This window comes from Pleurodeles waltl, chromosome 5 (genome assembly GCF_031143425.1).
Source record: "Pleurodeles waltl isolate 20211129_DDA chromosome 5, aPleWal1.hap1.20221129, whole genome shotgun sequence".
In the NCBI taxonomy this organism is placed as follows: domain Eukaryota; kingdom Metazoa; phylum Chordata; class Amphibia; order Caudata; family Salamandridae; genus Pleurodeles; species Pleurodeles waltl.
Window position 1 is genome coordinate 756,924,863 of NC_090444.1, and position 26,648 is coordinate 756,951,510.

Below are 26,648 nucleotides of genomic sequence, written 5' to 3' on the forward strand. Positions count from 1 at the left end.
TTTCTATTACTTTGCATACATTCTTCACAGCAAAGTGTTAGAAGCAATGGTCGTGGAACCCAAAAGAGGGCCTATGGCCCTCATGATGAGCCATCAATCAGACATCATTGTCCATGGACAGCATTGAAACACTGAAGCGATGTTGAAGATCTGTCACTGGACTGAGTTTCTTTTGTTGATTCTGGAGTCAAATAGATGGATTGAGCCAAAAAGAAAGCGCTGTAAGTTGCCAAATACAGAGACCTGTCAGTACACGTCCGAACCCAAAGGCGGAAAAAACAATCAAACATGAAGTTGATGTCCTTGCACATAACCAACTAAGGGAGGAGTCCCTCTACCTCATGATTTGAAAGGCTTCTTCAGAGAAAAACAACTTACAAACATTTGTGTCTAACACTAGATATCAGGAGTATGCAGAATAACATATGCTACAAACATTGTTCGGATTGATACCCAAATGACGCACTTTAAAAATAAGCTTAACCTAAAGTAAAGTGACACTTTACAATTACATACTAAAAGAAAAGCTGTTTTCTTTATACTGCAAAGAAAAAAATAAGAAATATTCTAAGGCAAAGTAAACTTGCCACTGGGAATGTGCTTGGCTGTATTCTGTTCTAACTAAAGTGTTAAATGTATTCCATCTGGTAGGACAGGTTATCATAAATTACAAACAGGGTGGGTCAATGTTTGGGGGTAGTGTGCGTGTTTGGAGACTGCCAAGGGCATAAGTCATACAGGCCACACCCTAAAGAAAGCAACTGGATTTGGTTATTCATTTGTAATGTACATGTGAAATATCAAAGAAGGAAGCACTGTGGTTTGATAATAAAAGTGGTACACGCTGGTGTACTGCCATTTGATAAAGTTTGTTTTGACCAATGACTTTGTGTTTCACCACTGCGCATATTAGTTGCTCAATGTTCACCAGTAGCACATGGTATGTTTTGTTCAGTTTTGCCGCCTATGGGCTTTGACATGGCATTAGCCATTACTTTCTGTATTCAGTTTAGCCGCCTATGGGCTTTGACATTGCATTAGCCATCACTTTCTGTATTCAGTTTAGCCGCCTATGGGCTTTGACATGGCATTAGCCATTACTTTCTGTATTCAGTTGAGCCGCCTATGGGCTTTGACATTGCATTAGCCATTACATTCTGTATTCTGCCTATTGGCTTTGACATGCTGTATCCAGTCTAGCCGCCTATTGGCTTTGACATTGCATGCCTATTGACTTTGACATGATGTATTCAATTTAGCTGCCTATTGACTTTGATATTACATTTTGTATTCAGCTCCGCTGCCTATTGGCTTTGACATGATATTATACATTGCATTTTATCCGCTGCCTATTGGCTTTGACATGATATTATACATTGCATTTTATATTCAGCTCAGCTGCCTATGGGCTTTGACATGATATTATACATTGCATTTTGTATTCAGCTCAGCTGCCTATTGGCTTTGACATGACACTAGACATTGCATTTGATATTTAGGTTAGCTGCCTATTGCCTTTAACATGACATTGCATTTGATATTTAGGTTAGCTGCCCATTGCCTTTAACGTGGAGTTAGACATTGCAGTTGAGAATCCAAGCTGTATTTTTCCAAGCTGTGTTTTTGCACCAGAGAACCAAGATGTTTTTCTCACAGTAGACTAGACATGATAAGAGAGAGTACATGGGTGTTGTTTTTTCTTCGCTTGAGCTTGGGAACAGGAGTAGTCTTGGAGACCTGGCCAGTCTCCAAAAGGCTTGCTCAGTTTCCCAGTTCTGAGAGGAGGGGGCACACCTTTGTAACGAATGTAACAGGCTGCAGAGAGTCAGATTCGAATCTGCCGGACCTCGTGCTGGAGCTTGGCGCAGGCTGCCAGCAATCCCGTGTGGGTAGATGAATCTCTCTTTCTCGCGGCTGACAGGGGTCATCAGCTTGCAGACCTTAGAAAGATGAAGCTGTAGATAGTTCCCACACGGTGAAGTATTTGTTTTGCTTTGCATTCAATATCTTATAAATATAACCTGCTGTGTATATTGCGAACTGATATATTTTGTTTTATTAACGCGGACTTGAAAGCTACTAATTCGTCATTCATAAATATTGTGGTTGGGGAAGAATTAACAACAATAAAAGTCTTCTTTGACCTCAGAAGTGCATTTCTGTTGTGTTATGTTAGTGCTTAGAAACTAAATAAGAGGAAAGCACTACAATTGGTACCAGGAGTCGTGGGGTCGGTCATTAAGAGGTGATTAAGAGGGTGTTGACGAGTTAGTAGATTTCTAAGTGCACACTTTAAAAGTGTAATTGTTTTTGTTGTTTGGAGAATTACAGAAATTGTTTTTTTGGAGAATCACAGTAGCACCGCAGACCATGTCTGAGAATGCATGTGTTGATAAACTGCCTGATGGTGCTAAGAAAAACTGTGAATTGTTTTCTGTTTGGGGAATTACAGAAGAAAATGCATGTGTAGCTAAAATGCCTGATGTAGAAAACGTGTCTTTTGGAAGTAATGATGACAGAAAGGTCTGGATACCTTTATCTGCTTACAGAGAAATGCAGGAGAAATGTAGGAAGTTGGAACATGAAAATAGGAATTTACGTGAGCAAATTAGCCCGACTGAAAGTTATAAAAAGGCTGTTTTTGAAGAATCTTTCTTGTCCCATTCCAGTAATGAGGGGGTTAAGACAGCTCTGAGCTGCACTGAGTTTTCGTGTGAGCCAGGGTTTTTGGCAGCCAAAATGCATTCCTTAACTGATAACACGGACGAGAGAGACCAGAATGTGATTTACGAGTTACCGTTGCAAAATGCACAAGTAAAACGAAAGATTTTAGAGCAAGAGCCGACTTTCATTAGCTTGTTTGATTTTTGGAAAAAGAATAGCCCTCATTTGAGTGAAATCCTAACACTTTTGTATATGGTCACTGTGAAAAATAATATGCAGCTGCGCGCTTGTGATTTGGCAAATGAAATAATGCAGACTTTAGGTTTTTGCGCAGTGCAAGAAGGAAATACTTATGTACATTTAAATCATGAACAAGGAAAGAAAATAGTGCCCCTAGCTAGAATCATACAATGGATCTGGTACTTGCAAGACAGGGCTAGAGTACCACAGGTAAAAGAGTTACCAATGAAGTTGTGTGCACCATTTGAATTCGTGTCTACTGAAGATAAAAAGCATGTTTGTTTTACTAATGATTCATTGACTGAAATGTTGTTTTCTGGCACCGTAGAAGGAACAGCGTTGTATAATGTGTGTCAGATTTTAAAGCAAGAGCTACGTGAGATGTGTCATTTTTACGCTGATTTTTGGTTCATTGCTAATGTTTTAGCACCTAACTGGTTCAATTACCTTGCAGATGTTAATGAGAAAAATTCAGAGAGAGAAGTGTACACCCAGAATTCTGCCTTAGTGGGGATGGCTAAGTGGGTGCCCCAGAAATGTGAACAGCTGAGAGAAAAAGCCACTTACAGGTGGGCAGAGATGAGAGAGATGCATATTCCCCTAGATTTGATAAAAACTGTGCAGCACGCACAAAAGCAATCTGTCATGCAAGCAGTCACAGAGCAGTTGGGGAGAGGAAAGTTACCAGAACAGAAATGGCAAATTGATCAGGTTTTAGGGAGAGTGATTGCTGCAAATTACCAAGGAAAAATCGAAATTATGCTGATACCTAGAAAAGAATCTGATTCATTCATACAAATTGGAGACAGAATGGCCCAAATTGACAAAAGTGCAGTGAATGGAGGTTTGTTAAAGAATGAGTCTGCCCCAGCCCTTCTGACAGTGCAAGAAAAGGGAAGCTGTGGTGCAGCAGATAAAAACCTCAGTGCTGGTGTGTGGGCTGAAGCCCCAAGTGACCCTCCAGAACCTGCAGAAAATATAACAAAGGGCCCCAAAAACGTCCTGCTGATTATAAAACAGGGAAAGAAAGAGGAAGGGTGCAGTTTAAATGAAAAATGTTTTTTGCAAGAAAAGTCATACTTGTTTCTTTTGCAGATCCTACCACGTTTCGCCACTGTCCCTGAGTGTGCTGTGTGGTCCCCCTTCCGGTGTGTGCGTGTGGGGTCGGGGAAGGGACCGAACCCCCAACCTGAACCTGGCTGAGTAAAGTGCCAGCACCATGGATCCATTTTGCGCAAACTGCGCCTTCAGTTCAAGTTCAACTTGTTTGATTGCATCCTTCCACTGGAACTAAGCTGTGTTTTTTTTTTTTTCCCTCTCGTATGGAACTCTGACTTTTGCTTACCTTCCAGCAAACCTTTCAGGTGGACCGTGCACCTTTACATGAGCAGAACTCATGCTACATCAAATTGCTAACACTGTTGAATTAGAGACTCATTCAGAGTATAAAAATTGCCCAGTCTTTTCTATGTAGATGTATCTGATGTGAAAGGTTATGAAATCAATGTGTTAATTCACTTCTATTGCTTTACAGGGATTGCTTTGATCATTCAAATTTTTTTTTTGTTTGAAACAAGAGATATGTGAAACAAAAATTCATTGGTCAAAGGGCGGAATGTACTGCCATTTGATAAAGTTTGTTTTGACCAATGACTTTGTGTTTCACCACTGCGCATATTAGTTGCTCAATGTTCACCAGTAGCACATGGTATGTTTTGTTCAGTTTAGCCGCCTATGGGCTTTGACATGGCATTAGCCATTACTTTCTGTATTCAGTTTAGCCGCCTATGGGCTTTGACATTGCATTAGCCATCACTTTCTGTATTCAGTTTAGCCGCCTATGGGCTTTGACATGGCATTAGCCATTACTTTCTGTATTCAGTTGAGCCGCCTATGGGCTTTGACATTGCATTAGCCATTACATTCTGTATTCTGCCTATTGGCTTTGACATGCTGTATCCAGTCTAGCCGCCTATTGGCTTTGACATTGCATGCCTATTGACTTTGACATGATGTATTCAATTTAGCTGCCTATTGACTTGATATTACATTTTGTATTCAGCTCCGCTGCCTATTGGCTTTGACATGATATTATACATTGCATTTTATCCGCTGCCTATTGGCTTTGACATGATATTATACATTGCATTTTATATTCAGCTCAGCTGCCTATGGGCTTTGACATGATATTATACATTGCATTTTGTATTCAGCTCAGCTGCCTATTGGCTTTGACATGACACTAGACATTGCATTTGATATTTAGGTTAGCTGCCTATTGCCTTTAACATGACATTGCATTTGATATTTAGGTTAGCTGCCCATTGCCTTTAACGTGGAGTTAGACATTGCAGTTGAGAATCCAAGCTGTATTTTTCCAAGCTGTGTTTTTGCACCAGAGAACCAAGATGTTTTTCTCACAGTAGACTAGACATGATAAGAGAGAGTACATGGGTGTTGTTTTTTCTTCGCTTGAGCTTGGGAACAGGAGTAGTCTTGGAGACCTGGCCAGTCTCCAAAAGGCTTGCTCAGTTTCCCAGGTCTGAGAGGAGGGGGCACACCTTTGTAACGAATGTAACAGGCTGCAGAGAGTCAGATTCGAATCTGCCGGACCTCGTGCTGGAGCTTGGCGCAGGTTGCCAGCAATCCCGTGTGGGTAGATGAATCTCTCTTTCTCGCGGCTGACAGGGGTCATCAGCTTGCAGACCTTAGAAAGATGAAGCTGTAGATAGTTCCCACACGGTGAAGTATTTGTTTTGCTTTGCATTCAATATCTTATAAATATAACCTGCTGTGTATATTGCGAACTGATATATTTTGTTTGATTAACGCGGACTTGAAAGCTACTAATTCTTCATTCATAAATATTGTGGTTGGGGAAGAATTAACAACAATAAAAGTCTTCTTTGACCTCAGAAGTGCATTTCTGTTGTGTTATGTTAGTGCTTAGAAACTAAATAAGAGGAAAGCACTACAGCTGGTGTCACTGTTTGCTTGTGCCACAGGTGTACACATTCCCAAACACACATAAGATATTCATATTTTAACCTACTAGGATCTGGCAACTTCAGATGACTGTTCATATGGAATAGCATGGCACTGTACATACCAGTACATGAAGAATAAGGGCCTGGTATCGAGAGGTGAGCTGTGTGGCTTGGCTGCCCAGTCTGCTGCTGCTGTGGCTCTCCTCCAGTATATGTTGGGCCAGCACTCCAACCTCCTCCACTTCATCCTTGTAGATCGCTACCTCCTCATGCCATTTCTAAAGAGGTGAAAAAGCTACGCTTTTACATCAGTCTCAACAGTATAAATGGTTTACACGTGTAGATTGAGATAATGCTGCATGATTTTCTCCATGATTAACACCAGAAATGTGGAATGAATTATATTTTTACAACTTAAAAATGCAGCAACAATTGAGAAACCTAAAAGTTCACCACTGTAGTTTTATTACAGACCCTGATAACTCAAGAGTTATAAAATATAATTGTAATACAGTCATTTAAGCGCGATACTCACTTTTACTGTAATGTAAGTGCTAACTACCTCCTAATCATAGTGCCTTTCGAGTTGTTTCCCAATACTGAAATCAATTAACATGCACAGATTGGATTGACTTAAAGAGAGTGTCTGCTCCAAAATTCTCCTATGCCCATAGGAGATGTTATGCCAAAACAGGGATTGTTCACCTTTATGGTTTGTTTTGTTCTGCAAATGAATATTTGATGGACTGCCTGGCACTAAACTGTCCTCTGCACACTTCCAGTTTTGTAATTTCCTTGCCTGTCTGTCCCTTCTCCAACCACAGACACGTCAATTCCCCAAGTCCTTAAACGATTACACTATGAGGAGGATGGCTATCACACAGTAGTAGTGTGCTGAAATCCAGGCCTCCGCATGTTGCCCCTCTGCTCTTGGTATTTTAATATTGTCCTCCAGTTTCTATTGATTATTTTCTAACTCTACCTTGGTACAAATCTGGCAAATTAAGTGTTCTACTTTTTTAACTTTCTATGCCCAAGCCTTCAGTACTACAGTTTATGTTGACCAAAGCTGTGATTTGGGAATGGTTCATATAATTGTCACATCTCTGTTCCAAGCTAGAGAATAATTGCAAGCTACATCACTATGCAAATTCCCAAATCAGTTCTCTATGTACATGTACCTGCCTGAATCAACTACGGATAAAGCATTTGACACTGCAAATCACTTCAAACTGTCTACAGACGAAGGAGTCAGAAAGGAGGCCACAGACTAGAGATATAGACTAAGGGGTTCCTATCACCTTTCTGTTCCAGCCGTATTGGCTATCCTGTGAAATCACCTGAAGCCCCTATGCAGTCTCTCTCCTTTTTAATGCCCACGTCAGCCCAGTAACATTTCATATATGTGCATTTGGTATTGTCTGCTACACCTGCAGCAACAACACTCTGCTCATGTTCGTAACAGAAGTAAACTCTTTCAGTGACAGTATTTCAGGCATGATGTCTTAATCAAGGGACTTGATCTCCTAGCTGGAATGCCCTAAAATACACTTCCACTTTTCTGCACCCTATAGATTGAAAAGTCACAGGGGTAAGAATCAAATGTGACTGCATAAGAAACAAAAACAGCTAACTATAATAAGCAAAAATAGCTACCTAGAAATAGTGTGCCATTGCAAGTGGCTATTGCGCAAACCCCCTTTCCCGCCCCCTTGCATGCCCCCTTTACAAGCAGCATCTACAGTGGCTAAACGATAACAAAAAGGCTTTGGCATTTTTCCCTAAGTATGCCAGTTCTCTATCAGCAAGGTTGAAGAATTCCCTCAGAAGGACAGAGCGTTGGTGCAGTCGCAGCTCCCCGCCCAACGTGGAGGCATTGTCAGTGTTTTTGAGTTTGGACTCTACCTTTTGCATCTGTGAGCGAATGTTGTGGAGAACTCCGACGCGTTTGGATATACACACGCCTCGTATATAGGCTTTAAAAGCCTCCCACAGAGTGGTTTGTGTGTTAACCGTGCCAGTGATTAAAAAGAAGTACTCCTCTATGGATTTTAGAATTTCGCTCCGCAACACTGGGTCCTGTAGATTTGCCCCAAAGAACCAATTTTTAAATCGTCGGCCTGTGACATGAAATAAGTCTGACTGTAACAGTGGTGTGAATCATCCGCCAATGTACATCAGATGGTTGGGCCTGGACATGTATGAAGGTTTAAACTCCCTTGGGACCAGCAGGGCTCCCGGTCTCTAAAGAGCATTGCAGCATGGCCATCGGCGGGATCCCCAAAGGTTTCATGAGCGTTCTGGTGATGGGGACCCCCAAGCCACTGCTGGGTCGGAGCAGTTCGAGGACAGCCCACGGGGGACGATATCGAGGGGGCAGTTGTTTGCAGTAAGTGACTGCCTCGGCAGGGTTATCAAATATTCAGGATTTCCCATTATGCTCCATCCTAGGACGAGCTGGGTACAAGTCAGCGTAGCGCACCCCCTTCTTCCTGCGGATAATCTTTACATCGCTGAACCTCCTGCGTGCCAAATGATATAAGGAAGCTGTTGTCAGTATCAAACCTTTTAAAAAAGAGTTGATAGAGAAAGTGAACAGTGAGCATGGTGATAATGAAAGTGATTATGCTACGTGGGAGCGTACCAGAGGGTGGAGATCCCATTACAATGCGCGTGGGGGCTAGCAGGTTACCTTGTTCATTGGTGCTGTAGCGGTCATCAGGCCACGCCTTCTTCTGTTCGTCTTGCCCAGCCCGCGTCCATGCCACAGCAATCACTGCCCCGTCGTGCGGGTCTGCCCGCAGATGGGGGCAGGCAGGCAGGATTGCAGACTCGCGCCACCTGGGTCAGGCCCAGGATCACACCAATCACCGCGGGTCTCAGCACCCGCAGGGCATGCAACGAACTCCGTTGGCTCGATGGCTCTCCCCACTCGGGTGAGGGAGATTCAGCATGCCCCCATTTGCGTTCTGTGTCAGGCGGGTCGGGGGGAGCGCAGCAGCATGTGGCTCGGGCGGGATGGGGCGACCCAAGCCTCGGGATCACCCATGGCCCCTCTTGCCACGGCATCTCAAGGCATTGCCAGTCTGCGCCACGTCTCAAAGGCATGTGGGGGCAAGATGTGTAGGTCGCCCCCAGTAAAGGGGTTCCTCTGCAGCTCCAAGAGATTCAGCAATCAGGCATCAGGGGTTAAGAGGCGATGATGGCAGCGATTCTTCTGATCTTGGTGAGTTAGGAAACCGAAATCTATATACATATTGTTACTCACACCTCATGCAAATGATACAATACACCTAAACAAACTGATAAATTATTGAGCGTACTAGAGACCAGTTTTTCAGTTTCTGCTCATACTCACAAAACCTACTTGTGAAGCTAATGATGGAAGCCTAGCTTCAATTTCAAAGACTGCTGCACTACGTTGAATTTGGATTTGTCATTCCCTCCTTCTTGACAGTGACAAATAAGAGAGAAGACAGACTTCACCTACCCAACAACTTCAAAACTCGGAGAGGTTTTAGCTGTCCATTTATTGGCATCAAGACAAATCAATTAAATAAGAGTGAATGAAGACCCATGTATGGAAAAATGCTTGATTGTGTCAGCATGTCTTTCCTCAAGCCAAACATTTAACTATACTTCTTTCCCCACTGCCTACAACGCAGCCCACTTTTTTGTTAATGCTACCATCTGGTTATTAAACATAATCCTATCAGCTGGCCGTTACTGCTTTGTTAGAGTCAGTCATATAGGACATAATAATTGTGGAGTACACACCCACTACTTGTATTTCTCAAACATTTTCTGACTCCCCCCCAACTTGGCCAGAGTTAAGCAGAATGATGGGGAGAAAAAAAAGCCACTTTAGGACTCCATGTGACAACCAGATTTGAAGCAAATGCTCCTAGGCATTCAGAACTAGTTTCCTAGCCTACACACATAAGGGGTGTAAAAGGCAAATCACTAATCAAGAAAAAGTTAAGTTTTAACATATGATAGTGTTGTGCGAAACAGTGCCACTTTGTTCAAGAATGTTTCTAAAAGTCTGAGACCAATGGCACTCAGGCTGAACAATAAATGCAGTGCTCTTGCTGAGCTAATTTATCACAGTATCCAGCCTCTCCTTACTGGGTAACAGACCTCAGTGCTAGGACTATCAAAAGGATCTGCAATACCATGGTAATGCAGGTTTTGAACTATACAAACACCAAATATGTATGCTATCCATTCTCAAAGTCATGCCATCTTCATGGGACACATAACAAATATGGGCTGTTGGCAGTATGGCGGGCAGACTTCAATCCAGGAAACTAATGATTCTTCACTTCTCTCCCCCACCCAGTCCGCTTCAAGGATGCCCAGCTTTGTTGTTAATGCAGCCACTTTCCATTTGACAGACAAGGCAGATTGGAGTGGAGCATACTGGGGTAAGGCAGATTGTTTTGGATTGAAGTGTGTTGTGGATTGAAGTGGGGCAGACTAGACTGGGCACACTGATTTGGATTGGAGTGGGGCAGATTGGTTTGAACTGCAGAGGGGACGATTATTTTGGATTGAATTGGGGCAGATGAGTGTGGAAGATTATTTTGGATTAAAGTGGGGCACATTGGAGTTGGGGCAGATTGTTTTGAATTTAAGTGGGGCAGATTGTATTGGACTGGAGCAGATTGGAGAAGGGCAGATTGTTTTGGATTGGAGCACATTGGAGAGAGGCAGATTGTTTTAGATTGGAGTGGGGCAGATTATTTTGGAATTTAGTGGGACAGATTGGAAAGGGGCAGATTGTTTTGGACTTGGGTGGAGCAACTGGCTTTGGATCATAATGGAGAAGATTGGAGTGTGGCAGAATGGAGTCGGGCAGGTTGCTTTGAATTTGAGTGGGGCAGATTGTTTTGGATTGAGTGGGACAGATTGGAGTGGCGCCGATTGGTCTGGGGCAGACTGGAGTACGGCAGATTGTTTTGGATTGGAATAGGGTGGATTGAATTTGAGTGTGGTCAGGCGGATTGGGGTGTTGTAGGGTAGATTGGATTGGGGTGAGCTGGAATGGATTGGAGAATGGTAGATTGGATTGTTGTGGGGTGGATTGGATTGGATTGTGGTGGATCGGTGTGGGGCGAACTTGGATAGAGTGGGGAGGATTAGACTGAGTTGAGGAGGATTGGATAGGAGTAGGTCAGACTGGAGTGGGACAGACTGTTTAGTATTGGAGTGGGTGGATTGGAGTGGGGCAGATTGGAGTGGGGAAGTAAGTTTTAGATAGGAGACGGGCAGATTGGGGAGGGGCAGATTGTTTTGGACTGGAGAGTAGCAGATTGGAGTGTGGAACATTGAAATGCAGCAAATTGTTTTGGACTGGAGGGGGAAGACTTTTGGATTGGAGTGGGGCAGGCTGGATTGGTTTGGAATGGAGTGGGGCAGATTGGAGTGGGACAGACTGTTTTGAATTGGAGTGGGGCAGACTGATTTGGATTGGAGTGGGGGAGAATGGAGTGGATTGGAGCGAGACAGATTATTTTGGAGTGGAGTAGGGCACAATGGGGTGGGTTGGGAGGACTGGATTGTGGTGGACTGGGGTGAGTGGTTTGGATTGGAGTGGGTTGGATTTGAGTTGGGGGATTGGACTGGTCTGGGTTGGATTGAATTGAGTGGGGTGGATTGGACTGCGTGGATGGATTGGTGTGGGGTGAAACAGGGTGGATTTGAGTTGGGAGGATTGGATTGGGGTGGGGTGGATTGGATTGGAGGGGGGTGGTTTGGGGTGTACTGCACGGTTTTGAGTTAATGCACAATTTTTGAAGTTAGACATAAGAAAAAAACAATGTCACTTTGCAATATTTAGAACAAGATAGTCATCATCTTTCGCGAAAAGCGCCTATGAGCAAATACAAAAGAAAATATGAGTGCAAAGTGACAAAAGAAGACTTGGCAAACTAAATGAAAAGAGTTAACAATAGAAAATATAACTTTACAATTGTGTTTGTTCTGCTGGGAACATTTTTGCCAGTAACATACTTCTGTTTGCATGGCACTAGAAGTTAAACAGAACAAAATAACCCCTCAATCACGTTGGGAGCAACGGACGTGACTCAATCAGTGCTTGGTACCTGCTCCACAAACAGGAATGGAAATTATGATATGCCTGCACACGTAAGACAACACATACAAGCAACAGGCGGGCTCCAAGGCCTTTTCTGTTTACAGAGTATCTTGCAAGTGAGACATATACGCTAGCGCATGCTACTGTAAACTTGATGTTAAAAAATGTCTCCACAAATCATATTAAGTGCAAATTAACATGTTTCAGGAAAAATATACTTATTTTAGAGAAAGTAAGCTAAATTGCACAAAAAAGTAATAAAAAGCAGGAGAATTATTTTTTCATTTACCTTCATCTGGTGCAACTGCATCTCCTTAGTTGCTCTGTCAGACTGACGTCCAGTTCTGATATTCACTTTTTCCTCCAGACCTTTGAGCCATGAGTTGACCTGCTGAAACTTCTGTTCCATTAGCCTCAATCTGTTTAATGAGGTGTTTAGCTGAGTTCTGGTCTCTGAAAGCCTGTGCTGATAAACCTGCCAGTCCTGCTGCAGAGATTCCAGCTCTCGGTCTTCTATGTGGGGAATGCCCCATGGAATTACCTCTTCTCGGGTATGGAGCACTGAATTTAGCATTGCTTGCCCTTCTGCACAGCACACCTGTAACTCCTGCAAGAGTAAATGAATGTTTGTTCATGCAATATATTTAAATAGCAATCTCTCATTCTACTCAAGACGCATTCATACAATCTTAATTCTCTTTACACTTCTACAGTCTTTCGATCCAACACTAAATTATATGGTAATACTGTAATGCATTTCAATGTGCATTGGATTCATCTATTGCTATCAGCAACAGTTTAAGAGAGGCTTGTTTAGGCATATCTTTATCTTTTTAGGAAAATCTAAGTTACCTGCATTGATTCCACGTTTACAAACAAACATGTGTGTGGAAATCATTCACCAAAGAACATGAGTCAGATATGTAATCCCAAGGCCACTGTTTTGAGAGGTCACATAACACTGGTGGATAGTAAAGGTTGCTGCTCGTGGTTGTGATGTTATATTGGTGGTAAATTAATTTTGTTTGATCCCGCCCGCACATACACACCAGGAACCAAAGCCCTTCTTACTCTAGCTCCCCATGTTTTAGTAGCAGAAGGCAAGCCTCTATGGCAGCTAAGGTGGCCTACTTCCTGGACTGCTAAAATAGTGCTGCATAGTTTTTTTGAAGTCCTTAAGCAAAGGGCTCCTATGGTTGCATTATAAAAATGGCCCTATGTCCCGATTTTTGCCATGGCATACCTTTAAGCATGATGAATGTGCATCTATGAACTCAAGCTGCCCAAAAGGCAGCGCATTCAGTGAAATATGAAGAAGCTTCTTCCAAAGCTCTGTGTTTCTTGGTCTCCAGGCGGCATGCAACCTGCATTTTAAACAGGGGAGTGAGATCCCCCTGCAGCCAGGAGTAGTGAGTGACTCTACCCAGCTGCATAGGGTATGTCTGTTGTGTCCATGGGGTCCCCCTTTCACATCTTTAGAGGGCTGCCTTCGGAAGGCACACTGACAGCGTGTCACCTTTTTGTGCCACACTTTCACTGCGCCTCCTAATTGCCTGTTTGCATCCGCACCAGTGTCTCTAATATGGCTTGTGTGCAGACCCAAAGAGATTCCCTCATTTGCATGAGGCCATGGCCTCATGCAAATGAGGGAACACCCTCTCATGATAGTGCTAGCTTTACATGTGAGCAAGCACAATCAGTATTACAAATGGGGCCACACAAACATCTGCAGCCCCTTCTTTAATACCACTGCCCCCCTGTGGGCTCACTACGCAGGTGTATACACCCTTTGCGCTCCCAGGCACTGTGTAATAATACGGGCCCCTGAGTAAATTGAAAGCTGCTGCCGGAATCAAAGGCTGCTGGATCTGCGGGAAGGAAATCAGCCCACTCTATTAATTAATTTTGCAGTTGTCACTATGACAAGATCAGAATTTCAGTACAAAACAAGCCTGGTTCTATTTGCATTAAACGGTTTTAATTTGATTAGATGTTGAAACAGTCCTTTTCCAGCGCGAGTAAAAATGTAGCTCCAATTTCAAATGCATGACCTGAAGTCTCTGTTGCTATTTACCCATGTACAGTCTGGTTTTTGAAACAGACTTAAAGCACTGGTGAGTCTCTAATTACTTATATTATTTTGGATTCAAACCAGTTTCTCTCCATGCCTGTTTAAGAATTTGGTTTAATAACAATGACCAATGCAGTGCCTAACTTGTGAAAAACATAAGCACCAGGGCCCATAGTTTTGCTCAGAAGCCTGTGGCTTGCACTACTGAATATAGGTGTGCTGAATACTGTCTACATGATCTTGATTTCATTTCATGACTCTTTAACCCATCACCTGACACTCCCTGTCACATTTTTTCACTTTTTTGGGTTCTTTTTCATCCCTTCCTTTCTTCTTTATCACTTTTTTACCGTTGTTTTTCCTTCACCTTTCCTCCTTTGTCCTGTTTGTCTTTTGCTGTTGGTCAATGCCTGATGAGGAAAAATAGGTGCCCGTCTGTGAGTGCAGATGGGGTCCATCTTCACCCACTGGCCAAAATTAAGCACTGAGCCAATGTGTTTATTGCTTTGGGAAACCTAGGGCTTTATTTTCGACATACATTCTTAATTTTTTGCAAAATTAAATTCACTTTACAGTGAGCTTTATTGGTATGAAAGAGGAGGGCTGAGAGTGACCCAAACACTACTAGACCATGTAGTTGTGACTGATCCTATCTGGATGCAGGCTATCACCACGTTTTGAGTCATTAAACACAGATGTCCACTAGCTGAAAGGAATCTCACAGTTACCAGTAGCAGAAGGAAAAGTGAACAATTAGGGAACTTACCTGTCCTACCTGTCGCATCTTGCAAAGACAAGGCATTTGCAGCAATCTAATACAAAATACACTTTAAAGTCTTTTTACATTGTCTCTTTAAAAGGAGTCAACACAAAATGGTTCAGATTGTACAAACGTCTAATAGCGTTTTAACTATTAAAACTATTATTCCATTGTCAATACTGTGAGCAGTTAATTTATGGAGCAATTTCTCAGGACCTTCATCTCTTAGCTTTTAATAATTTATGCTATAGAAATACTAAAGTAAAATAAATACATGCAAATCAGCGGTTATGCCACTCAGCTATCAAGGAGCAAGAGTGAGATGACTAGGAAGGGCTCTTCTGTCATTGTGCGAGTGAGAGCCAGGATAATTGAGGTATGAACACACACCAAACGGTCATTTCTTTAAGTACTTGCAGAAAATGCATTGTATTTTTACTATTCCTATTTCTGCCTCTGATGAAGAGAATGTAATCAAAAAAGGTTTTTACTCTTTCTAACATGATTCAAATAGATCTCCCCGCCAATACCAACAACATTACCTTAGCACCACGATCACCACCAAATTACTACCAGCATTACAACAATAATTTTTACCATTGCTTTTACTACCTCCACCATTACTACTACCACCATCATTACCACCACTAGCATTACCACTATCACCACCACCAGTATCATGATCACTATCATGAGGATCACTATGACATGGCATGACATGATATGACATAAAATAAGAATAACATACAATAACATAACACAACACAACATAACATAACCTAACATAATATAACATAACATAAAGTAACGTAACAAAACATGCATTTTGGAAACCACATATAGTCCTCTTAGTGCATCTTGATGCTGATAAACATATGTTTGCAGAATTATAATTAACACTAATGCATTATCACAACCATTACAACCATTAGCACCACCAACATTATCAGAAACACTATAACTGTTGTTATCGCCACCACCATTACCATCACCATTGGTATCACCACCTTTACCACCATTACCACTACCACCATGACCCCCCCACCCTTACCACCACTATCACCATCACCATTACCAGTACATCCATTACCAATGATAGTCAGTATTACCAAAATCACCACTACAAAACTAAAACACCACTACCACCATCACATACTTATCATTACCTCTATCACTTTATTTATCAACACAATCAGCACTACCACCATTATCACTATAACCACTATAACCATTGCTGCCACAGCACTATCATCATCATCAATACTACTGCCACTATCACTACTACCACCATCATAACTAACATCACTATTACCAACACTACCACCACTACAACATTTGTGTGTACTTATGTGTGCAGGAAAATTAGGTCAAACCAACTGGCTTTACCAACACTCGTTTTGTGCCTAGAGTGACAGGCAGTGATGCCATGTCCTAAACATGAAGATATTTGGTTTGACAGTTCAAAAGTGATCTTTAGGCTCAACAGTCTAATCTTGGCTGTGCCATTTGGCCTATTGCACACCGTTGTCTTGACAATTACACTTACCTTTAGTTTAGTTTACTTAGCTTTAAAAACGGTGAATACCATCAACACATCTGGCAATGATGACGCACCTGCAAAGCTCTGAGCGTTGTTTCATGCGTCTGAGTGTCACCATCTAGGTGAGACAGACACTCCAGTTTTTCTACTTGCTGTTGCAACCATTGCTCAAACTCCTTTAGCCCCCGTTGATACTCTTCATGTAGGTTTACTAGTTTCTCTGCCTTGGCAACTGCTTCCTGTTTGTAAAAATATTTAAGCAATGATGTTTCAGATGAAGAGAGAAATGTGGGAACATTCATTTAGGCATTTCATTTAAATGTTTTTGATATCCTTAGAAGCACTGAAATGACATAAACCCAAAGAACTCAAATTATGTACAGTATCATCAAGTCTGTGAAACTATACTCGGAGATCTAGGGCTCCTCTCACTGTGAAAAATTCCCCAGGGTGATGATTCATCCGCAGAAAGACATTAAGAAATGTAGATCAGTAGCAATAAATTGGTTAACATTTGCAGTTATGACACTCACTTGACAGACTTGGAAACAAAGTGAGCTAATAAAGTAACTATCATCTCTATATAGAGCACTTGTCATTACAAATATGATCTGTTGTTTTGGGTATATATATGTATTAGTTCTAAGTTTTAAAGAGAAACCAAAACTTTAAGCAATCACCCAATTTCTGGTGGCGATTTCCAAAATGCAATCCTTTTTTAAGTACATCGATCAGTTGGATAGTAGCCGGGCAAGGTAAGGCTGCAGAAGGGGATTGAGTCAGTCACATTGGGGTTGCTGGATGATCCAAGACTCGAACCAGAGCAAGATAATCCCATCTCCCTTGGTCCATTGAATTTATCTGCAGCTTTTACCACAATATAACACCAGATAGTAGAGTAGGACTGCAGGGAACAGTTGTAAACTACTTGTATTCCTTTCTTTCAGTTCAGCAATATCAACAATAACTTACACAATACAGATCCCCTGTCGCAGTGCAGTGTGGAATTCTGCAGAGATCAGAACAGTCACCACTGTCTTTTTTAATGTCTACTTGCACCCCATGATACCTGATTTAATCCTTTGGATTCATGGCATGTAATTATGCCAAAAATATGTAAATAAGATGTAATGCCTTTGCCCTCAGTTAGACTGTTCATCAGAAATAAATAGTTAGGGGGGCGTGACTTGGCGGTCTGAGAGTATCATTTTGCACCTTTTGGTTTAAACGTGTGTATCTATGCTCTTTATTCATCGTATTTTTCTTTTTGGAAGATTTGGTCCAGCTTAAGGACAATTTTGGTCTACTCTCTTTTCTGAGATGAACCCTCACTTCATAAAATATATGCTTTACTATATATTGAGCAGAATTATAAATTTTTGTTATGGGCAGATCTAGGAACCTTCAATTGACTAGCAACAAAGTACAGAGCAATAAAAGTTCTGAAAATATTTCTTTGTCAAACTAATTTGCTCCTTTATCAAATATGGAGAATGCCGGGGCTACTACTCTTGATGCTACACTCTCAGCGCTTGCTTCTCCCCCTACTGTTATTAATAAAGTATTGTCCAAGCTTCCAGTAACGGTTTTGACATCCACGAATAAGAGAGCTAATAACTATTCTCCATCTCCTCTTAAAGTTGTTGATACCTTATCTATGGAGTTACGCCTTGAGGAAATAAGGACGCTTAAACCTTATATGAAGGATACAAATAAACAATTACAAATATAAGACGACAAATGGTCTCTTGTAGAAAACAGACTCTCTCATGTGGAACGAAGAGTGGAAGTGCTTGAGGATTCAGTGACGGTTATTCAATCTCTGCAATCTGAAGTTACTATGTTAAAAAAAGCATGCAGAGGATATAGAAAATCGGAACCGTAGGAATAATCTATGTATCTATGGTCTACCTGACGGAATTGAAGGCTCAGATTGTTTATCTTTCTTTCAAGCATTTCTGCCCAAGATTCTGGACCTGCCTACTTCTCCTGTTTTGAATATACAAAGAGCGCACAGACTTGGTCATCCCTCACATTTGTCTTCAACGTCAAAGAAACAAAGAGGAATGATATTTTATTTTTTGGAGTATGTAGACTTGCTAAAGGTTCTCAGAGCAGCAAAAGCTAAAGGTCGGATGACGTGGTCAGGTTCCAATCTTTTTTGTTGTTGAGGATTATGCTAAGTCGACAACGGGGCAAACAAAAGAAATATCTGGATATGCGTCCATCATTAAAGACACTTAATGCTCGGTACGGTCTCTTTCATCCATGTTTGTTCAAGGTGACCTACAATAATAAGACCACAACATATGAAGATCGAGTATTACTTCAGTGATTTATTGAGTCTTGTAGAGGTGAAACAATGGACACTTCCAAAATATCAGAGACTTGAATATTATATTGTTTTTCTGTTTTACTATTATGCTCTTATTTAATGGATATGGCCATTACTGGTTTCTGTAATCATAAATGTGTTCAATTATCTATGGTTTTCAACCTTTCCTATGTTCCTCTCTTTTTAGATCTTCATGTATTTATGTACCCGTCTTTTGTGGTAGCAACCTATGTGGCCGGGTCCCTCTTCCCTTCGTATCTGCGGTCATGGAGTGAAGATGTGTCATCTTCCCTTTGTGGGTTCACATTGTTTTTGTCTTATAGGTATGTTTTTATCACTCGTCAAATTTATTTTCTGTAGTTTTCATGTATGCTTCTTTATTTTGCTCTGTTTGTTTTCTTTCACTTCATATCTTCGGCTCTTACTATTTTTCCTCCTTTTTCTTTTCTTCTTTCTATTGTCTCATGCTCCTTGTTCTAGTTTTCTTTTTCTGTACACCAAATGTTTTCGTTTGGTTCAATTTCTTCATATCAATAGGTGGTTTATATGCATTAATTTCATGGTCATTGTACATTTTCTATATATTAAATGACAATTAGATTTATTTCATGGAATATTACAGGTTTGGTATCCCAAATAAAGTATCAAAGAGTTTAACACATATTTTAAAATTGAAATCTGATATTGCTCTGTTGCAACAGACTCATCTAACAGGTGATGAGGTAGCTTAACTTAAAATACAATGGGTAGGTCATATATTTGCATCTCCGGGTACGGGGAAAAGAAATGGGGTTACCTTACTGTGTCATAAGGCTTTGAACATTACTGATTTTTCTCAAGATGCGCCAACCCAACCTGATAAATCCTTTTGAAATTAAATATTAGCTAAGTTAATGACTCTTTCAGATGAATATTTGATTTTTGGAGGTGATTGTAATATGGTTTTGGACCCCTTTCTTGATCGCAAATCCATTTCTAGATTTGTTCCATCCACAATATTTTCACACTTTACCTCCATGATTCAACAAAGTGCATTAACGGATGTTTAGAGATTGTGTAACACCCCCCCCGCCCCCCCATTACAGTAATTATCTTTTTTCCCCTAGTACATTCTTCCCAATCAAGGATTGATCATCTGTTTGTCTCACAACCTCTTGTACAACATGTTTTGGGTTCAGAGATTCATTCCATACTAATCTCGGATCATGCTCCTGTGAGCATTGACCTTGATCTTATCGTACATAATCAGCCAAGTAATAGATGGAGATTTAATAATTCATTACTTCTCCATAGTAATTTTACTCAGCTTTTTGAGAAGTTTGACATACAGTTCTTTGTAGAAAATGATACCCCTCAAATATTGGTTCAAAATATCTGGGATACATTCAAAGCGGCCTCTAGGGATTTTATTATATCTAATGTTGCCAACAAAAAGAAAACGTCTAATAAAAAATGACCTAGTTTAATGAATCGCATCAAACAATTGGAAAATCTTTACTACTCTTATACATCTACAAGTTTTCCTAATGACTTACTTCAAGCTAAATTTACCTTCAATAAAAATTTGACTGATATTGGTAATTTTTATCTTCTTAAGTCTAATGCTAAGTTTTATGGGGGGCAAAATAAATCAGGAAAACTTTTAGCAAATTATCTTAGAACAAAGATAGAATCTATTTATAACTCCTCCAATCTTTTATTACATAAGAACAAATACATTTTGGATGAATTTGTTCACTTCTTCACACAATTGTATACTCCTGATTCTGTCCTCGTTAAGGATCTTATTGATCAATACTTGTCTACCAATAATCCACCTGTACTTCACTCTTCTGATTTTTCTGAACTTGATAATGATATTACTATTGATGACATTCTTAGTGCACTAAAACTTTTAAAAAAAGGTAAAGCCCCAGGCTCTGATGGCTTTACTATTGAATTCTATTTACCATTTTCTAGATTTTTGGTCCCAAGGTATTTAAGCGTTTTACCCATTTTGTTGAAGTGAAATCCTCTAGAGGGTTTTTTCCAAGAAGCCTTAATAGTTCTTATACCGAAGGATAATAAAGATCCAAAGTTTTGTAAGAATTATTGGCCTATACCTCTAGTAAATTTGGATTATAAAATTTTTACAAAAATTATTGCTATGCATTTGGAATTGATTCTACCTAATTTAATTGGTAAAGAGCAGTCTGGTTTTATTAAAGGACGCTTATTATCCGACAACACACGCCTATTTTTTTATATTTTAAGTAAGTCTGTGGTGTATAAAGATTCTCCATCTGCAATAGCTCTAGATGCTGAAAAAGCTTTTGATCAGGTTAATTCGTCTTTTATTTTCTCAACAATTTCCTGGTTTGGCTTTCATAAATTTAATTTTGTTATTGTATTCCTCTCCTAAAGCAGCTATTTTTCTAAATGGTCTTATTTCTCCCTTGTTCTTACTCCATAGAGGAGTTTGTCAGGGTTGTCCATTGTCACCACTTTTGTTTGTTCTTGCCTTGGAACCTTTTTTATTGAAACTTAGAGCTAATCCAAATTTGCATGGTTTCCAATATGGAGAAAGACAGATAACATTTTCGGCTTATGGAGACGACATGTTATTTTTTATATCAAATCCGAAATCTTCAATTCCTTCTTTTCTATCCGAAGTACAGAATTGTGCTTCTATTTCAGGCTATACGTTAAACCGAGACAAGTGTGAAATACTTCCAATAAATAAATTCTGTTTTCATGAGGATTTTAAATCCTCAAATTTTCATTGGAATAATGATAAAATTAAATATCTAGGTCTGTGGTTTAAACCCTCTTTTAAATATACAGGGGCATATTTATACTCTGTTTGCACCGAATTAGTGTCATTTTTTTTTACTCTAATTCGGTGCAAAACTAACTCCATATTTATACTTTGGTGCTAGACCCCTCTAGCACCAAATTTATGGAGTTAAAGTCATTTTTTGAAAGTGGAGACCTACTTTGCCTTAATGAGATGCAAGGTAGGCGTTTCCATGCAAAAAATGACTCTATGGCCTTAACGCCATATTTAGGGGCATATTTATACTCTGCGGCATATTTATACTCTGTTTGCACCACATTAGCGTCATTTTTTTTTACTCTAATTCGGTGCAAATCTAACTCCATATTTATACTTTGGTGCTAGACCCATCTAGCACCAAGGCCCTGATTTAAACTTTTTTTGCACCGCATTAACGTCATTTTATGACGCAAAAGTGGCGCAAACTTACAAAATATTGGCCCTTATTTATACTTTATGCTGCAAAACTGCACTAACTCAGTTTTGCACCAAAATGTTTAGCACCGGCTTGCACTATTTCTGTGCACCAGCCGGGCACCATATTTATGGAATGGTGCAAGTCGGTGCAAAGGGTAGTCTAGAGTAAAAAAAAATGACTTTAGTCGGGTGGGGCTGGTAGTATAGAAGAAGAGGGTTTAGCACCAAAAAACGACTTTAGGCAGGTTAGAGTAAAAAAAAATGACTCTAACCAGATTAGCGTCATTTTATGGTGCTAAACCTACCATGCCTATTTCAGGGCCCCCTATGGCACTTAAACAAAAAAAACAAAAAATTAAATACAATCTTATCTGTACTTACCTGGGATAGGGTCCCCCATCCTCCGCAGTCCCTATGGTGTGGGTGGGGGTGCACCTGGGGCCTGGGGAGGGCACCTCTGGGCTTATTCCATGGTGTTGCACCATGGAAATAGGCCCACAGGTCCCCTAACCCCTGCCCTGACCCAGGTCTTAAAAAATGGGGCAAAGCTTGCTTTGCCCCATTTTTAGACCCCTCCTCCCTCCCTTGCACCATTTTTACATGGGAGTATAAATATGGTGTTAAAGCCATAGAGTCATTTTTTTGCACGGGAACGCCTACCTTGCATCTTATTAAGGCAAGGTAGGTTTCCACTTCCAAAAAATGACTTTAACTCCATAAATTTGGTGCTAGACGGGTCTAGCACCAAAGTATAAATATGGAGTTAGTTTTGCACTGAATTAGAGTTAAAAAAAACGGACGCTAATTCAGTGCAAACAGAGTATAAATATGCCCCTTAGCATCAAAAAATGATGCTAATCTGGTCAGATTAATTTATTTTGACTCAAAACTGCCTAACCTCATTTTTTTTAAAGCTAGCCTACCCTTTGCACTGGCTTGCACCATTCCATAAATATGGTGCCCAGCTGGTGCTAAAAAATGGTGCAAGCTGGTGCAAAACTTTTTGGGGCAAAACTGCCTTACTGCAGTTTTGCACCAAAAAGTATAAATACGGCCCTCAATTTCTTGTAATTTTTTGCAATTATTTTCTGTTCTTGGTTCTCTTATTTCTAAATGGAACCCTTTATTTTTATCCTGGTGGGGTAGATTAGATTCTCTGAAAATTATGTTACTCCCTGTAATCCTCTTTCATTAATCAAACATTCCAATTAATATTCCAAGTTTTAATTTTAAGAAGCTGAATTCTATTTTAATTCAATTCTTATGGAATAATAAGAAACCCAGAATGTCTCTTCAAAAGTTAATGAGACCTAAATGCAGCGGAGGGGTTAATTTTCTGAATCTCTGCTCTTATCATATGGCTTTTACTCTTAAGCAAGCTTCTTGTTTATTGAAGGATGATGATTCTATTTTTTTACCCTTATGGGTTGACGTTGGAAAGTTTTTCATTGTTCCCTTTATATTTCCAGAGATCTTGACCCTGCCAAATAAACCAACTTCTATCTCCCTTCCGATTTTGAACAATTCTTGTCGAATTTTACAGCCTGTTTTTGCTTCATACATCTATAACAAGGTGCGGTTTCTAAATTCGTCAATTTTGGTACAATAAGCTCATTAAGTTGAATAATAGAACCACCTATTGGAAATTGTGGCATTTGAAGGCGTTAAGATGGGTACATCAATTATTTGAAAATGATTCCCATCTTTCTTTTGTACAGACACAATCTCTTTTTTCGTTTCCATCCTCTTTTCATAAAAAATATGACGCTCTAATACACGTTATAAATACTTGGGCCCGTATTTATACTCCGTTTGCGCCGAATTAGCGTCGTTTTTTTCGACGCAAATTCGGCGCAAAACTAACGCCATATTTATACTTTGGCATTAGACGCGTCTAGCGCCAAAGTATGGGCAAATAGCGTCATTTTTTTGCGTGAACGCCTTCCTTGCGTTAATGAGATGCAAGGTAGGCGTTCCCGTCTAAAAAAATGACGGCGATGCAAATGCGTCGTATTTATACTCCCGGGCAAAAATCACGCCCGGGAGGTGGCGGGTCAAAAAACCCCGCATTTGCGCCACTATTTAACGCCTGGGTCAGGGTAGGCGTTAAGGGGCCTGTGTGCTCAAAATGAGCCCACAGGTGCCCTCCCCTGCCCCCAGGGACCCCCCCTGCCACCCCTGCCCACCCCAGGAGGACACCCAAGGATGGAGGGACCCACCCCAGGGACATTCAGGTAAGTTCAGGTAAGTATAATTTTTTATATTTTTTATATTTTTTTGGGTGGCATAGGGGGGCCTTATTTGTGCCCCCCTACATGCCACTATGCCCAATGACCATGCCCAGGGGACATAAGTCCCCTGGGCATGGCCATTGGGCAAGGGGGCATGACTCCTGTCTTTACTAAGACAGGAGTCATTTAAATGGCGTCTGGGCGTCGAAAATAATGGCGCAAATCGGGTTGAGGCGATTTTTTTGCCTCAACCTGACTTGCCCCATTTTAAGACGCCCTAACGCCATTTTCCCCCTACGCCGGCGCTGCCTGGTCTACGTGGTTTTTTTCCACGCACACCAGGCAGCGCCGGTCTGCTAGCGCCGGCTAACGCCATTCCATAAATACGGCGCCCGCATGGCGCTTCATAATGGCGTTAGACGGCGCTAAATTTTTTTACGCTAAACTGCGTTAGCGCAGTTTAGCGTCAAAAAGTATAAATATGGGCCTTTATATCAATCTTTTCCAGTTCAGCAAACACCTTCAGTCCGTCCTCTTCAAATTAAGAATGTGTTAATAAAATCTGCATCAGCTTCTTGTCTTTGTCAAACTATTACAGCTCTTCCTGAAGATAGACCTAAGTCGGCAATAGAAATGCAGTGGGAGAAGGATTTTGATATTTCACTTTCACCTTCTTTGTGGAATAGAGTGTGGATTAAAATACAGAAATCCTCTAGAGCAGCTAATGCAATTAAAACTTTATTTTTAATATATAATAGGTTATTAATTACACCTTTTTATTTTACATAAAATAAATTCTAACCTTCCGTCCTCCTGTTGGTCCTGTAATACGCCGGTCTACGGACTTAAACACATGCTTTCTGAATGTCTATATACAATTCAATTTTGGATTAAAGTATGGAGTCAAATTAACACTATTTTTAAAAATCTAATTCCCATGAGTTTGGCCAACATATTTCTAGGTAGCCTTGCAGCTGACTGGTCTTGTTTTCCAATAAATTCTATTGTAATATTGGATTTATTGTTGGCTGTTTAAAATTATGAAAAATTTGAAGGATTCATCTCAATTATCCTTTCAAGCTTGGTGGTATGGTGTGCGTTATAATCATAGACTGGATACAGTTAAAGGCTCCACCATTTCCTTTGCTATTAAAAGAGACATGCTATGGTTACCTATTACAAATTACGTAAACTCTTTGGCTTATTGTTTGTGTAATAATTTCCCTAGAAATGAGGAGGTCTCTAATCCACCATTAATTGTTTTTTTCTCCCTATCTTAATGTACCTACTTAGATTTAACTATCTCTTACAATCCAATATTTTTAATATATGCATATATACTTCGGTTTTAAAGTATTATAAATTTAAAGTATTTCTTCTACTACACGTTTTCTAAGGAAATTTAACTGTTGTTATATTAATTAATTCCTATTCTCAAATGTATTTATATATTTTTTTGTATATTGTATGATTTTTTAATAAGTTTTCTTCTTAAAACTTAAAAAAAGAAATAAATAGTTAATTGTTGTAGAAGAAGCTCAACATGAATGCAAACAAAAAGATGATCTAGTAGTAGGTAAGCACAATCACACTTTTGGTGCATTCTTCTGAAAATAGATCTCATTCTCATCCACATCCAGTACAAGAGGTCCAGATTCTGGAAGTGATAATGAAAAGAATTCTTGCTTGGTGCTCATATTTCTAGCATCATGAAAGCATTTAGATTTCCATCTTTCACCCCTGACGTAACTATTCCACTATACGGCTCACTGTCAAGAGGTGAGAGGAGTCGTGACATACTGAATTGTCCTTTACAGACTTCCTAAATACAGTCTCCAAAGACTTCAAAACTCAGCAGCCCATCTCCTGATGGGTTGAAATACAAAGGCCATGTAACACCTGTGCTAACATCTAGCAACAGGTTACCAGTCCTGCAAAGCTATCAGTTTAAGATCCTCTGCAAGGTGCAACAAGTGTTCTGTTAGTGCCATCAGGTTTTTGATAGCAATGAAACAGGATATATAGTCAGCCTTTCTGCTCTGTCAGTGTGTCATTTAGCCATAAGGGTATAGGCTGTACTTTGTAAGTGATATAAAAGAATACAATTTTTTGTACAGAGGATGCCAAATGCTTGCATTTGAAAACAAAACACATATGTTGGTTGATAAATAGGGCACAGGACATCCCTTTATGACTGCAACAGCCTCATTTTTGTGGATCTATAACTAATGTATCTGTTGCTTAATTAATCTATCAGTTTTGTGGCTAGGCAGCCACACGTTTGATGCGGTTTTGAACTTGGTAACTAGTACCCTGGCGTGTTTTTACATTAGGCCACTTCTAACTACTCCAGGAGGTTCAGAGAATAAGCCATTCAAGGTGAGGCTGTTGCATCAACTGATCCCTTGTAAATGTAATTATTTCGCTTCAAAACATTTGTTTCGTAGTGTGTGGATGGATGAATAGTTAAGGAAGAAGACCTGGAAAG

General features: G+C 40.3%; 1 protein-coding gene across 1 annotated transcript in view; it reads right to left on the reverse strand.

The window, feature by feature from the left end:
• SYNE1 (spectrin repeat containing nuclear envelope protein 1) overlaps nt 1–26,648 on the reverse strand; it is a 1,478,055-nt gene that overhangs the window by 807,807 nt on the left and 643,600 nt on the right. Inside the window, exons 65-67 of the mRNA XM_069234720.1 lie at nt 16,437–16,601; nt 12,281–12,598; nt 6,014–6,169 (exon numbers count right to left, since the gene is read on the reverse strand). Coding sequence (XP_069090821.1) covers nt 6,014–6,169; nt 12,281–12,598; nt 16,437–16,601 — 639 coding nt within the window. The remainder of the gene's footprint in view (nt 1–6,013; nt 6,170–12,280; nt 12,599–16,436; nt 16,602–26,648) is intronic.